The 16,406-nt window shown below is 48.7% G+C and overlaps 1 protein-coding gene across 1 annotated transcript; it reads right to left on the bottom strand.

Annotated features, from left to right (window-relative positions):
* Positions 1-12,856: 12,856 nt before the first annotated feature.
* On the bottom strand, positions 12,857-13,970 carry LOC132246552 (KRAB domain-containing protein 5-like). The gene is made up of 2 exons (XM_059719733.1): positions 13,916-13,970; positions 12,857-13,488 (listed from the first exon to the last, which is right to left on the bottom strand). The coding sequence occupies exons 1-2, from the start codon at positions 13,919-13,921 to the stop codon at positions 13,270-13,272; spliced, it is 225 nt and encodes a 74-aa protein (XP_059575716.1). The 5' UTR covers positions 13,922-13,970; the 3' UTR covers positions 12,857-13,269.
* Positions 13,971-16,406: the final 2,436 nt, after the last annotated feature.

The following is a 16,406-nucleotide window of genomic DNA, read 5'->3' as shown; positions in this document are numbered from 1 at the left end:
GACACTACCCTCATTGCCTAACTACTCTAGATTAAAGCCCTAATAGCACCAGTGGAATCCTGTTGGGTAAAGTACCCTCTCTCAATTGTACAGGATTCATGGTCTACAACTTTTCTAAGGAACCTCATGTTGCTCTCATTGCAAACAGATCAGAATTTGACATTCACTCCAATTTTACTTCTTGTAATATATCTCGGTCCAGCAGGATAGCAGCCGAACGTGGTCCATCCTATACGATGCATATCAATCGAAAGCGCTGGATATGGCACAACACCTGTCCAGATTTTAGTACCCTTTCTGCTCCGGGGACTGGAATTAGAAAAAAATAAATGCCTTAAACTTTGATCATTTGAGTTATAAGATGACATAACAGCTTTGTGGAGAATTGCTGGCTCTGTACAGTAGAACAGATAAGGGAAAGTGTTTGTTCTTTATAACTCCTCTGCAACTGCTTCCCTCACCGCAGCCTTGAAGATAGCAAAAAGTATGTACAACTCTGATTTCCAGGTGCAAGAAGGAGGTTTGTGAACTAATCTCGCCTTCCCCATAAGTTCCCATCCTGATTACAGCAAAGAAGTAATGAAGTAATGTCATAGCCACTTTTCATGCTAATTTCACTATATGATCACATGAGTTGTAAGCGACTGTTAAAAAGTATATAAGTCTCCTGATTTTGCTCTTGGGGGAGAACCCCTTCCAAGTGCTTGGGAAATCCATGTCACTTTGGAATCCCCCCTACAGCTGTAGTTTCTTTTGAACAAAAGCTTCTGCTGACCTGACCCAAAAGTATGCTGCGTGTGTTTCCACGACACAGTGGTATACTAGCACAGAAGTACAGAGGAGTGAGGATGCTGCACGAGCAGGGCAGTCCAGGACTCCAACTCCCATCATGACCCAGTCAGATTTGAATAATTCTCAGACTCTGCTGAATCCCTATTGTCAACTCTCTCAGGTGGGACACGTGAAGAAGACGAGGAGAAGACTAGCCCCAAAGGCTGCTGAGTAGATTCTTGTTTGATCTGTTCCATTACATCCATCCGTACGGCCACAGACTGATGTCAACAAAAGAAGTAACCAAAGCAGAGGTTCAATCTCAAGTGTTTGAAAAACCCTGCTAAGAGACATCCCCCCCAGCAGCGCCTCCGAGAGAATCGTGCCAACTGCCCTGATGCGCTTGACACTAGTGATAGTGGATACGTTATGTTGCAAATAATGTATCGCAATAGTTATATCATATCCCATGAAGTCATCAAAAAATTACTGGATGCACTTGTGATTGGCTTGCTGAGTTTTAGGCCCTTGTTAAGTGACCACCTTGCCTGTGAGTTTTTCAACCTTCTGACTCTTAAACAATATGAGTTAGTGACCACGGACCCCTGCAAAACCAGGAAGCTGTTTATGTATCACCTGCCAGGAAAAGGGAAAACAACTGTGACCCTGAAGATCATTGAGAAGTTAAGGAATGTGTTTCTGTGAGAAATGGAGGATATTCTCTACATTTGTGAGAATCAGCCCCTGAGAGAATTGGTGATGTAAGTATTACAGATGTCCCTCCAAACTTCTTTAGATACTTTATCTCCTCAATTCTGAGTTTTTATTCTCCATTTAGCATGAAAAAAAGCCCCTTGTCTTGGAACCAAGTATGAGGGTTGTGGGGGGCCAAGTGACTGCTGCAGCTTGGGGACACAAACTGGATCCACCCTGTACACTGATCCTACCCCAACTGTCCAACCACATGGGGCTAAAAGGTTGGACATGACTTATCTAACCCATTTTTGTCCTTAAGTTACTCTCATCCACAAGGTCTCTGGCCAACAACCAAGTGCCTTGACATTCAATACAGAAGGTTTGTCTCTGCAACCAGAGATGAAGGTGTCTCTACAGGGATTTATGGCTCAAATGCCTCTTTCAAGCTGTCACACGACATTGTTTTCTGAATTGTATGAATGTAATTAAAGAAATAAAATTAGTTACAGTGCACAGCAGTGGCTGTCTCTCTCTTCATCAGAGATCACTGAACTGAGCTCCCGCTGCTGGGCTTATACAGTACATGCTGCTGAGAACTGCAGCCAAGGTCTAGCATGCCTGTTCCACTGATGTGAACTTCAGGTGCATGAACTGCTGCTCAAACAGCACAGAGATCAAATAAGTTGAGCACATCTGATCTGTGTGAATAGCAATGCTAGGGAGGGTTAGATTTGTGTTTACTTCATCAGCTTGTGAAACACCAGAAGTTGGGCTCTGGATTTAATGTCTGTTTTAGCAAGACTGCTACAATGAATGGAGAAGCTGACAAATAAGGATTTGTTGCATTGGGGCTCGTCCAGCCGTACGAACAGCCTCCCTCTCCTCCAAAGCTGCTGCCTGATGGTAGAGGCCTGACTCACAGTGCTGAAGGCTAAATCTGCTACTGTATTCAGTGATCTGTTCTCTTACTGAATGGCAGCCACAGATTTAAGACCCACTGCACCCATTATTCAGTTGCATAATACATTTTCCCCCTTCTGACTCGGTCATGACAGCTTATGCCCAGCTTGCCCTCCCCAGGAAAGAGGCAGAATGAATTTATTCATTCTCTGGTGCCTGACCCTTTTAATATTAGAATACTACCTTGTGAGTGCCTGTGGTGAAGGGCAGGACTATGCGGAGTAGCAGAGTGCTTCCTCTTGGCCTAACTGCAATTAAGATGTCACTGATACTTAAAGCAAGACATGCTCTGGAGAATACACAAATAGGATGGCGCAGGCTATAAAGACGGAGCTTGTAATGAAATTCAATTGAGTTGGGAACAAGAGGGCAGCATGAAAGCCCTTTAGAAGAGGAACTGGTGTATTTTATAATGCTCTCGGACACCTAAGGAACTGACAGGGCTCTTCAATCCTCCTCCCCTGCTTCCCAGTGAGAGAAATAGTCCTATTGATCTACAATGGGAATCTAAGTTGTGTGGTAGCATTCTTTACTAAAGGAAGAACCTGGCTGTGAACTGGCACAGAAGTAACAATGGCTGCTGAGGGTCCCAGTAATCTATGAATCTCTTCAGGTCCCAGTAGCGGGCACTCAGCACAAAGGGAATGAATACCCAAGGTCTTGCCAACCGCTGAGACCACAAATGTTTTTAGTTACTGTACAGCATTTGAAATGGAAGAAAGAGTACATTCCTTACCAAACTGTCTAACCCTCCGCCAAGGAGGGCCACAGCACCCATCTGCCTGGAGGACACTTGGGGTACATTCACTGGGGGGCCCAGGTCAAGGTTCAGAAGATCACCCAGAAGGTCACCTTGAGATGGGATAACCTGAGGCTGCTCCAAGTTGGTAGTGCCAGTGGTTTCCACAGGGCTGTCTCCAGCGTCAGTGCTGTGGGCAGACAGAAAAATAAATAAGGGAGAATATTTAGTCACTTTTGTTGCAGCCTTTGGAGCTCCAGAGAAGAGAAACTGCAGAACAAAGACCCACGAATGACAGCCAAAAATACAAATGACCCACACACAGCGACGTGGTACAGCTCCAAGCAATGGTGTTTTGTTTGTTTGGCGACTGACCAAAACACGTGATTTATGATCACCAATTGGAGGCAACAAGTAATGGGAATTGGTGGTTAGTGTTTATTGCTTAAGGTGTCCCTGGGTTAGCCGAATTATCTCCTTAGCCAACACACATGGGACATACCAAGTTATTCAACTGTCTTTTCTTCCTTCTAGCAATCGCAACAGTCTGAAGCTTCAGACACAAGGCACAAATGGGAAAAGGACAAATTTCTTTCTCTAGAAATTAGCTTTCTTGCTAAAGCATGAAATATAACTTGCCCTATGCCAGCATCTAACTTTCACTTGTTGCGAAGTATTCTAGACCTTTTTTTAAACCCAGCTAGCATTATTTCAATGTAAGGTAGTGGGACATGCACACACACAAGATGGGTGGACTGCAAATGCCATAGTGGCCACTCAAATTCCTGTGCATCATTACAATATTTTTATATTCAGAGAAGCTATACAATTTTAGATTCACTTTATGCTTCTCCTACCCCCACACTCCCAACTGTCTGCAGTAAGGGAGCAAGTTATTTTCACGCAGTATTACTGCACATGCATCAGGGGTTTGTAAGGAAGTTCTCCTGGAATTAATATTCTGATAAGGTGTTTTAAAATGGGAACATTCCTGTAGGGATCCCACCCTACTAATTTGTGAGTAGCCTTGATCCTCCTTCCTGATACTGCCATGATTTGTCTGAAGATACCTTTGGAAACTGCATACGTGCTGTTGGTCACTTTGGTGAATGAAGAAAAGGATATAAGAAAAAGATTAACGGAATGAAATTTAGTCCCTTAACAGTGTTAATGCTGACTTTTTTTCATGCTTCCACCTTTAGTAGCAGGGCTTTTACATACTGAATATGCTGAAGTGCTCACTTGGAAGCAATTTCCCTGATCCAGCTCAATCCCCATTAAGAGCAAAACGTGTGACCTGGATGATTTTTATGAACAATGGACATGAGTAAAATTGTATTACAGCAATGCCAAAGGGTCAAACCCCTTCCTTCAGTCTCCTTCCTCCTGCATACGATGACACTTTAATGTTCCACCTCTCCTTTACTTACACGCCCTTTCTCTTCTCTAATGGAGATGCACAATCACTTTTCTTCAAAGACTGTGTGTGTGTTTTTCGTTTTTTGTTTTGTTTTTTTTTTTAAACTGTAGCGGCCCCCAAGGCCAATGAGAAATCTGCATGACAGCTTTCAAAAGAATAAAAAGAATCGTGAATGGCCATATATTAAGAATACAGACATGCTATCATGTTTCCCTTCTTTTATTGCCCTGGGAGAACAAGGAAAGGGAGAATGTTTCAATCCCTGTTCACCAGCAGATCTTCTCTTGAATTAATATATTTGGGCTTTCCCAGAACATCAGCACAGCTCCCAGAATCCTTAAGCCAGTTAAATCGGTTGCCTCTCTAAATTCCCCAGCTTTGGCTGCTCCCAGAACACCAGCAGCAAAAACTTGTTGGAAGACAAGTAGCTGCTGGTGGCTGCAAACCAAGGACTGAGATACAAACATCCTAAGAGAAGAGCAAGCATGGTATTTAAAGATAATATCACTCTAAAGAAAAATCCCCACAAGCAAAAAAAGGGTCTGACCTTCCACTGCTGATAGGCAAAACGCTGGCTTTCAACCTACTCCCCTGACTCTTGGGATTTCATCACAGAACCCCAAAAAGGTACCACTAATTCATGACAACTGGTGTGCCTGAATAGAAAGAGCAGAGCACCTGGAAGCAGCTCATGTGGCTGAGCAGCCCATGTGGCTGAGAACTGCTTATCAGCTGAGAACTGGAGCAGTTACAGGCCAATATATTACCTTTAGAGGACAATGCATAGGAGAAAGTTCACACTGCCAACGCAACTATGAGTAATTTCTTGCAGGATTATGCCCACAAGTTCAACACTTAACCCTTCCATTTTAATTATACCATTCGTATGGTGGGGGGGAGGGGGGGAAGGGGTGGAATCAATAAGTTAAGCAAGCACTTATCCCAAGAATCTGCCCCCGAAAAATTTCATCTCCTCAGAACAAAAGAAATTAAGATCCCACCCAAGTTTTTTTTTTAAATCACTGTCTTCCACTGTCAGTTTTAGCTTGATCCAAGTGAACAGACGTGCAAGTATTGCTGGCATCCGGAAGATGCAAGTCAATTTCCTTGCGCAGAGCAAGAGGACACACAATGAGTGATTTCAGTCTCCCCGCAACACTGCCCCTGAGGAGTAGTATTGTGAATATGAAATTGAAAGCCATAATTGGGCTTACTGCAATACTGCTGCAAAGAAGGCCCTCCCCTGAAGCCTGATCAACATATCTTTATATCAGGCAGTAAGGCTGATAACCACAATAAGGACATCTCTTTATTAAGAGATGGTAGGGGACCTCCAGATCGGTAGCCATCTGGGGGACAGCGATCACCTAATAATAGAATTCACCATAAGACGTCGAGTGGGTAAGGTAACTAGTAGGGTGAAAGTGCTAGACTTTAGGAAAGCTGATCTCAATGAACTCAGGCGATTAGTCAAGGAAGCACTGCAAAGTAGGAGTTTTGAAGGGATGGGAGCCCAAGAAGGGTGGCTGTGCCTTAAGGAAACAATCCTTCGGGCACAAAGCAAGACGATCCCCGAGCGAGGCAAAAGAGGGAAAGGGGCCAGGAGGCTTCCCTGGCTGACCACAGAAATCCAGGGCAGCCTAAGGGACAAAAGGGGAGCACATAAAAAGTGGAAACAGGGAGAGATCACCAAAGAGGAGTATACCTCCACTGCTCGTGCTTGTAGGGAGGCAGTTAGACGGGCCAAAGCTACCATGGAGCTGAGGATGGCAACCCAAGTAAAAGACAATAAGAAATTGTTTTTTAGATATATAGGGAGTAAAACGAAGGCCCAGGGAGGAATAGGACCACTGCTAAATGGGCAGAAACAATTGGTGACAGATAGGGGGGACAAGGCTGAACTCCTCAACGACTTCTTTGCCTCAGTGTTCCTAAGCGAGGGGCACGACAAGTCTCTCACTGGGGTTGTAGAGAGGCAGCAGCAAGGCGCCAGACTGCCATGCGTAGACCCTGAAATGGTGCAGAGTCACTTGGAAGAACTGGATGCCTTTAAGTCGGCAGGCCCGGATGAGCTCCATCCGAGGGTGCTGAAGGCACTGGCCGACATCATTGCAGAGCCACTGGCGGGAATATTCGAACGCTCGTGGCGAACAGGCCAAGTCCCGGAGGACTGGAAAAGGGCCAACATGGTCCCCATTTTCAAAAAGGGGAGGAAGGAGGACCCGGGCAACTATAGGCCAGTCAGTCTCACCTCCATCCTTGGCAAACTCTTTGAAAAAATTATCAAGGCTCACATTTCTGAGAGCCCGGCAGGACAAATTATGCTGAGGGGAAACCAGCACGGGTTCATGGCAGGCAGATTGTGCCTAACCAATCTAGTCTCTTTTTATGACGAGGTTACGAAACGCCTGGACACAGGAGGAGGGGTGGATGTCGTACACTTAGACTTCAGGAAGGCCTTCGATACGGTATCCCACCCCATACTGGTGAACAAGTTAAGAGGCTGTGACTTGGATGACTACACAGTCCGGTGGGTGGCGAATTGGCTAGAGGGTCGCACCCAGAGAGTAGTGGTAGATGGGTCGGCTTCGACCTGGAAGGGTGTGGGCAGTGGGGTCCCGCAGGGCTCGGTCCTTGGACCGATACTCTTTAATGTCTTCATCAGTGACTTGGACGAGGGAGTGACATGTACTCTGTCCAAGTTTGCAGATGACACAAAGCTATGGGGAGAAGTGGACATGCCGGAGGGCAGGGAACAGCTGCAAGCAGACCTGGACAGGTTGGACAAGTGGGCAGAAAACAACAGAATGCAATTCAACAAGGAGAAATGCAAAGTGCTGTACCTAGGGAGGAAAAATGTCCAGCACACCTACAGCCTAGGGAATGACCTGCTGGGTGGCACGGAAGTGGAAAGGGATCTTGGAGTCTTAGTGGACTCCAAGATGAACATGAGTCGGCAGTGTGACGAAGCCATCAGAAAAGCCAATGGCACTTTATCGTGCATCAGCAGATGCATGACGAATAGGTCCAAGGAGGTGATACTTCCCCTCTATCGGGTGCTGGTCAGATCACAGTTGGAGTATACTGCGTGCAATTCTGGGCACCGCAATTCAAGAGGGATGCGGATAACCTGGAGAGGGTCCAGAGAAGGGCCACTCGTATGGTTAAGGGCCTGCAGACCAAGCCCTACGAGGAGAGACTAGAGAAACTGGATCTTTTCAGCCTCCGCAAGAGAAGGTTGAGAGGCGACCTTGTGGCTGCCTACAAGTTCATCATGGGGGCACAGAAGGGAATTGGTGAGTATTTATTCACCAAGGCGCCCCCGGGGGTTACAAGAAATAATGGCCACAAGCTAGCAGAGAGCAGATTTAGATTGGACATTAGGAAGAACTTCTTCACAGTTCGAGTGGCCAAGGTCTGGAACGGGCTCCCAAGGGAGGTGGTGCTCTCCCCTACCCTGGGGGTCTTCAAGAGGAGGTTAGATGAGTATCTAGCTGGGGTCATCTAGACCCAGCACTCTTTCTTGCTTATGCAGGGGGTCGGACTCAATGATTTATTGAGGTCCTTTCTGAACCTAACATCTATGAATCTTTGAATCTATCAGCTGAACTCATGTAGAAGACATCTAATTTGCCAATGAATAGCACCATTTGCCTTTAATTTACAACGAGCACAGGAGCACAGCACTGAAAGTTAATACTCTCTCCAAAGTACTGTTTGCTGTTCCCCTGGTTGCTTCTTCCTATTGTTGCGGATTGAGGTATAGAGTATATTGGCCCAGCTAACAGATGATTAAGTAACGTGATATTAGAGCAGTGCAGTGATATAAGCAATAGCTATACGGTACTTGGAAAATCAAAGGGAGTCCATTGGCTATCTGGACAGCATCTGCCAGTGTTGAATCCCTAAGCTCTGTGCTCTAGAAGTGGTGAAGAACTCATCTGAGCTAGTAAAAACCTGAGATACCAGCTTTGACCTGAAATAACAATGAACAGGAGAGCTAGTTGGCCAAGCCTGAGATGGAGATTTGGTCTCACCTTTGGCCTGAGCTAGCCCATTCTGCTATTGGCCCCTGAGCAGGACACAGTTCTTCTGTTTCCATTGCACTACGCTGCAGAAGCCCCAGAAGTCCTGAGCGTAACTTGAGGTTGCAGGCCTTTGGTCAATGCAGCCAGACTAAGTTTCAGACAGAGGAAAAGCTACTAAACTTCATAATGCTCCAAAGCCATGGAAAGTGTTTTAGCCATCAGGAGTATTTGTATCTATGGAAGAGAGATATGAGGAGACAGCAAAGGCACAACTGTCTATACTGATTTGCAAGAGGATAGCAAAACGATCAAACAAACAATAAGCCAACAGTGGTTCAAGAATGACTTTCCCAGGGTTTCTGGTACACATTACGTTGACACTATACCTTCAACTGGAAAAAGAGCTGCAACTGTAACTGATGCACTTAGCAAGTAGTATAACTCACCTGAAGGAGGAACCATGAAACGGAATGAAATACTGTAACATGGGGCTGTCCAACTTCTAAGCCACTGAAAGCCACACCAATGGGGGCTGCACACTGTGCGGGCTACAGCAGCAGGCAAGCCACGGATGGACAACTGGGCTGCACAGGCATGCACCACGAGGCCCCCAACTGCTCTGTGCATCCCTCCCCCAAGCTGCTACACCGTAGAGGCACAATTCCTTTATATATTGCTGCAACACATGCACTCATGGGCACTTCCCCAGCATCACTGCACCAAAAGCCACCTCACATACCACAGGGAATACAATGCTTCCCCCCTCGACCTCCCATTCCCCTCTCCCCTTGCACAGCCAGGCCTGACTATCAGCTCCCCATGCAGTGCTGCACTGCACTGCCTTCTGAAGCAAGAGCAGGAGGAGGGAGAGCCCAGAGACTTTGGCTGCTAGGAGCAGCTGCCTGGTTTGAGCCTGAAGACTGCAATTTAACCCCTCACAGGCTGCACACAGCCTGTGGGCTGCCAGTTGAACAGAACCGCTATCAAACAAGGATTCCAGTACACTGTGCACTTACTATTTGATTTCAGATCACAAGCTTATTTCCCACTCTGCTCTTTGGTTTGTATTTTTTGTCTTTAGAGAAAATTTGTAACATATACAGAACAAACCAAAACCGTTCTATTTTCACAGCATTATTTAAGCTTTAACTTATCTTAGTTTTACTCCAGGCCAAACTTCAACGACCTGACCTAGCACTTTTTCTACCCGTTCTGTTTTTGAAAAGTTAACAAACTTTTCAAAACGAAGCTGGGGGAATTTTTTTACTATTTCTTCTCTAATTCACATTCGCAGAGCAGGGAAGGCCAATAACGTAGCTATTCCTTGCTTACCTGCCATGGTGAATTGGCAAATGCTTGCGGTGGATCCCGTGGCTGCCCTCCACAAAGGCATTGGGTGGTTTGTGGTACACAGAAGCCAGTGACCCAATGTGGCAGATGAGCTCATCCAGCAGTGTTGGCTCAATCAGGTCAGTCTCCTCAGAAATCAGTGGCTTTTCTGATAAAACCACTTCTTTGGCAGTCACAGGATCCGTGGAGAGAAGGCGCCAATAGATATAACCACGATCTCGCAGGTCTGGGTTGTCTGAATCCTAAAAGAAAACAGAGTCTCATCCAGGGATTTGAAGCAGGCTTATTTGCTGCAGTCACATTCTTTTTCTTCCAGTAACCTTGTTCTGTTTTACTGGAAATGAAACTACAACCTTGAAGACAAGGCTACTGACTGAAGTACTTGTCATATACAGCAACATTTGAAACAAAAATTAGAGTTTGGCTTCTTGCCCTGCAGCTAAATAGGCAGTCAAAGAGGAAAACATCTAGTTGAACAGAAAAGGGATCGAGTGAGATAATCAAGTACAACAGACCTCAGGGTTTAGAACTCCCTCCGCTCCATTCCAGATGTGCTCTTCTAATTGTCCTTATTTAATCCTACCATAAATATAAATAGAGGGATCAAAATGACTTCCTCATTCAGCCACATGCTAGTAGCAGATGCATAATACTGTGCCATGAAAGACAATGACTGAGGATTACAAGGGCACTGGTAGGACAAGGCACATAAAGCCACAGGATAGGCGGCTAATTTGCTAAGAGTTTGCTTTACATACACAACATACACTGTTGTCAGCTCCTCAGCTCTGCTCAGCAGCCAGGTGCCTCCTACGTGGGGAAGAGAAAATCCAGATCAGGCCCCACCCGGCTGCCAAGAGACAAACTCGGCTATTCCTTTTGCTGGGATGGGCCTATGAGGAGGACTGGACTTGGCACTTGCCTATCCTCACCTGAACAAGTTCTTCCTACCATGACCCCAAGTGCTGGGGGTGAGGCAGTGCCAGGTCCCTGTGCCAGCCTAATCTTTCCTACTCGGGGCAGTTCTGAGCCAGACTCTCAAGGTTTCTGGCCCAGCTCTCAGCCCTATCACCTAACACCCTGCTGGCAGAAACAGGTGGGCCATGTACGCTTGGACAGTGTCTGAATGGCTTCACGTTGTAATAGGCTGAAGTTGAGACCAGAATGATCTGCTAAAAGGACAAATGATGCTTTTGAACGGCTTTTCTTTCCCACCACACTAGTGAGTCCAGGGGGAGATTAGGCTGGGTAGGGGTGTACTGCTCAATTCTGGTGCAAATGATGGGGTATCCCCTTCTCGGCACAACACAAACACTTCTGAATCCCACTAACTCCATGGAGTCACTTCATGCAGCCTGACACCAGGAGTAGACATGTCCTAGGCTCCTGCTCAACCCGACCAGGAGACATCAGGGACAACCCCAGCCTCTCATCCAAGAGCCACGGCTACACAGAGCTTCTTCAGCACACCATGCGGATTTCCATGGGGGGCTACAAATCCCATCATGCCCTGGGAAAGGATGCTTTGATAGTAACTCTCATTGCAACTTAAGCAACCGTCCCATCCAGTGGGAGGATGATCCCATGGCAGAGATGAGTGCACAGGTTGGCAGGTACTGCATTCAAAACCAATAAACTGCAGGGACTGGAAAGAGAGAGATAGCCCCACTGACAGTGTCATGTCTTGTGAGAGCCTCGTGGTCCAAAACAGCATCCTGCTTGTGGACTTTGGGCTACTCAAAGATCTGAGAGAGAGAGAGATCTGGGGGAGACATTAATGGTAAAAAGTAGCTTGCAAGAGAATCCCTGAACTGTTGTAGCAAAGGCAGCCAACGGTCATCTTGTAATAACGAAGAGCTTGATGCAGAGACACTTAGGGGCGCAGGGAAGGAGTTTGCACTTTCAGCTGCTCATGTACTACTAGGTGAAACCCAGTCACATCCAGAAATCCAGGTGGCCAACCTTATGGAGAAATAGCTAGGTTTCATGAGGTATTGAAGGGAAAAGAAGTCCTCAAGAAGTGACAGAGCTGGATTTGAACCATATTTTATGCAGAAAAGACAAGAGCTGTACAAAGGGGAGCAGTCAGAGAAGCAGCACTGCCTTACTCGCATGACGAACTGAATCGTATTGTGAATGAGCAAAGAATTGCTAATCTGGCAAACATTTACCATGTGTAGACATATGACTCCGATGCTTAAGTCATTGCTGTTAGTACTAGAGAAGAGGATTAACGCATGGTCTGCAACAGGTCTCTCGTGCCGGAAAGGCGTATTTTGAGAAGTGACTGAAAGGAGAATGACCCAAAGAGTATTTGCATCCATTGACACTGTAAAGTCAAGGTGGATTTCCACAGGACAGTGCAGAGTGAATTAGAGGAGTAGTAATTAACTGGAAAAAACAAAACAATCAAATCAGTATACCTAGCCTGTGGAAGATCCTGAAACATTAGGAGGCTAACAGGATGGGAATTACTTTATTTCATCGAGAAAATGAACAGGACGAAGAGACTGGGGCTGAAAGGTGACTAGTAGAATATCACATCTCTTGTTGAGAGACAGAGACGGGGTAGTAAATGCCAATGTTTCCATGAGCGGAGAAGAGCGAGTCAGTCGTAGCCACTCCTTGGAAGAGGGAAGGAAAACGTCAGTGCAGCCAGAATCAAGAGGACCACCAATATGAGTGATAACCAGCAGGTTTGGAGAAGCGGGCAAAAATCCTCTAACATTTTCAAGATAATTGCAGGAAAAAACCAAAGACCTCTTTGGTCTGTGCTTAGCTAGAAAAAGCACTTGCATACTTCCCTAAGGAAATCTCTGGAGGACACGGAGGGAAAAGAAAGCCCCAGGAAAGCAAACTGAGCCAGGAGAAGGTCGGTTCCTCAATCCTGCACACGAGACACAACAAGCCCCTCTATTACAGATATTCTGGAAATGAAACCTGGTTTTCACTACGCCCTGCACCAAGCCCAAGTCTTTCTATAATAGCGATGGGTGTGTGACACGCAGGTGCACTATAGGAGGACAAGACGACTTGTGAGAATGGGAGAGTGGGCTTGAACAGCTGTTAGTGAATTTGTAGGCACAGTGAATCGGAGATGGTACGAACAGGCTGAGAAGTCAAAAGGAGATCCTTGGCCAAGAAAGTGCTGACTGTGACACCAGGAGCTCCAGGAATGGGGAAGACTCCAGGGAAGGCGGCTGGATCGGGGAAGGAGGAGATTTCAGCACGAAATGCCAGAGAGGTCCGCTCACTGACAGAGCAGTGCGGGGCGGGGAAGAGGATTCAAACCACCTGCCAAAAGCTCATGAGTACAAGACTGTTGAAAACCAGGGAGAAGACGACAGCAATTCAGAGCTCACCTGGCTGCGGGGAGAGGCAAGAGCCAGAGCTTTACCCAGGGAAATGAGGGCTTGGTAGTTCCTCAGCACCTGGTCCCAGTAAAGCCCCTCGTCTTCCTCTTCCAGCAGCTCCCACTCCTCCCGTGTGAAATACACTGCCACGTCCTCAAACACCTCCCGGAGCTGCAGGCACAAGCGTTACAGCATCAGTGTCTCCTGCCCCAGATGCCCCCAGCCCCCACGGCCCTGTCTGCACTCGCTCCACTACAAGTATTTGCAGCTTAGCCATGGATGCAGATGTGGACATAGGAGCTCGTGTGTCAGCCTCAGCCCAGCTCAACATGCTTCATTTCCTCGGCCCTTGGAGACAGCCCAAGCAGCACAGTTAGAGGCAGGGAACCAGCTCCAGGGACTCTGACCAGGCCTTCTCGTGCCAGCACCCCTGGCTCTCTGCACCCTGGAGCACGCTCCTGCTAATGCAACTGGGGGTGTCTGCAACTCTGTCACCACAGGCTGCTCACTCTTCAGGTCTCTCCGCTCCCCAAACTCTTGACAGCACCCCTGGCTCCTCTGGGGCTCTGCCCCAGCTGCACTCCCACCCCCTGCTCACCTCCATGCTCTCCCCCTGCTTTGCAGGCCTGTCCTGCCCCTTCTGCAGCTGGCCTGGCCCCGGTGTCAGGGAGCCGCTCTGTCCCCATCTCCGTCTGGAGGGTCTCTGCAGCTCCAGACTTACAGGCCCTTCCTCGGGAGGCTGCTGATCCGCTCTGCTCAGGGTCCCGGCACCTGCGGGTGGGAAGAGAGTGCACAGGTTAGCCCTGGGGCGGTGGCACGGGGAAAGCGCTGCTAGTCTCCTGGACTGGCCTGGGATGAAGGCAGCTGGAGGCTCCAGTGTGTGGAAGAGGGGCGAGAAGGGAAACTCATCATCCCACAGCTCTTGCTAACAGACTGCCACAGGCACCAGGCTGCAGATGAGCCCCAAGACCCGTCGCAGCGCTGGTGGTGATCACAGCACCGTGTCAGAGCCGGCAGGGACATCGCTCCTGGGAAAGAAGGTGGAGCGATGCTGGTGCTGTGCATCATCCACATTTTCAGGGGCAAAGAGGGGAAATGCACAGTACGGTCATGTGAAATGCTTCCAGGGGCACCGGGAGAACAATAAACCACCGACCCGTTGGCGCACGGACCCATTGACCTGTTCTCACAGGGAGTTGTCCACTGAGGGAGGGGGCCTCTGGCAAGGGGAGACCTACAGCTGCAACTCACTGAGGGATCTCATTTCCCCATCACCTGCACCAGCCTCAGCTGACCCGCGACAAGCAGGCCTGCACCAGCCGCTTATTGATTGATATTATTATTAAAACACTGATCATTAGAGCAGCAATTAGATCACTGATTGTTACCGTGGCAGCATGACAAGACCCAACAGCCATAAAGCATCTTTCTTTGGGGACCTGACCTATACCCAGTAGCCAACAGTAATAAGAAGGGGGTGGGGGTTACAGATGTTCTTTGGGTGTCAAGCCCATGTTAACCATATACATCAACAACGCTGGTAAGGACCTGGCTCCGAGTTGGGCGAGGGCTTCTCTTTGGCGACACGAGGCAGCTCGTCCTCGGGCCCTGGGGTTTCTCTCTCTCCTGCCTCCGCCAGAGGCCTGTCCCCACGATGGCTCCCACCTGCCCGCCGCGCAGTGCTGCTGCGATCCTCCCATGACAGGGCCTTGAGTCTGTCCGCTCCTGCCGGCGGCGCCTCCCGCCGGGACCCTGCAGCCGGCCGGGCTCTGGGGAGCTGGTGCCGGCCACGGGGCACGGCTGCTTGTGGCGGGTGTGCATCCGTCTGCTCCAGAGGCTGGTCCTGCCGTGGCGTGGGTCACTGCTCCCTGCACCAAGACATCATGATGATACGAGGCCTTCTTGATGTTCACAAAGCCGTCGCTCCTCACAGGACCCAAGTCACAGCCTCTCACGTGCCCCTGCTTGCACTCAACCATTGTGCCCAGCGAGGAATGAACCCTTGAGAATAATGAGCCGGGTGCAGGAAGGATCTCATCTGCTCTTTGGTTTTGGGTGGTGCAAAATCTCGCATAGCCTGGATTTTGTCTGCCAAAGGCTTGGTGGTCCCATGCCCTCCTAGGACTCCCAGGTACTTGGATTCCCGTCTTCCTCCTGCACCTTTTCTTGGCTTGGCCGCCAGCCCAAGCTCCCTCAGTTGTTGAAGTCCAGCCGTCAACGCTCTCAGATGCTGATCCCAAGTTCTGGTGCATCTGACAACATCGTCTATGTATGCCGACGCGTACCTTACACATAAGGCCAAAGCTCGGTTCATCGGTCTTTGGAAGGGGCGGCCGCCCCGTGCAGCCTGAAGGGCATTCTGCGAAATTCATATCGGCCCCATGAAGTCCCAAAAGCAGTTTTGGCATGCTCTTTTGTGGCCATGGGTCATGGCCAGTACTCTTGGGACAGGTCAAGCGTCGTTACGTAGTGGGCCTGTCCTGTCCTTTCTAAAAGCTGGGACGTGGGGAAGGCATCGAAAGTGCCTCCAGCATTTACCCCTCTGAAACCTACACCGAGACGTAAGGGCCCGCCAGGCTTTGCCACAGAGCCCAGGACGGGACTGTTACCCCTCGTGCAAGCATCTTTCGGAGCTCCTGCTGCATGGGGCGTATAAATGGTCGGGGACAGGGCGCCACGCTCTCGCACCACTCTTCTAGGCAGGGCGTGGAGCCGCTGCTTCACCCCGCCACCCACCCACGTTCCTCTCGAAAGACATCGCGGAAGGCGCAAATAGCGCGAACCAAGTCTCTCTCCTCTCTGAGCAGCTGCCAGGTGCTCTTCAATTTGTACTCTTTCCTGCCCGGGGGTTTCCCTAACGCCCCTGCTTATTTCAGGGCCAAGTTCTGCACTTTCTAGTTCAGCCTCAGCCAACCACCCCTCCGCCTCCTTCCGGCTTGAACAAGTTTGCATGGAAAATCTGCCGCTCCCGTTGATGTCCGGTGGGAAGAGCTCGTGACCCACCAGCTCGGTGCACCTTCCTATCTCTAAGGGGCCTGCCACTTCGCCAGCAGGTTACCGCCCACGCTGGGGAATGGGACTGATATCCT

Source organism: Alligator mississippiensis, chromosome 16, assembly GCF_030867095.1.
Source record: "Alligator mississippiensis isolate rAllMis1 chromosome 16, rAllMis1, whole genome shotgun sequence".
Lineage (NCBI taxonomy): Eukaryota > Metazoa > Chordata > Crocodylia > Alligatoridae > Alligator > Alligator mississippiensis.
Note: the sequence above shows the minus strand (reverse complement) of the source record. Positions and strands in the feature narration are given on the sequence as shown.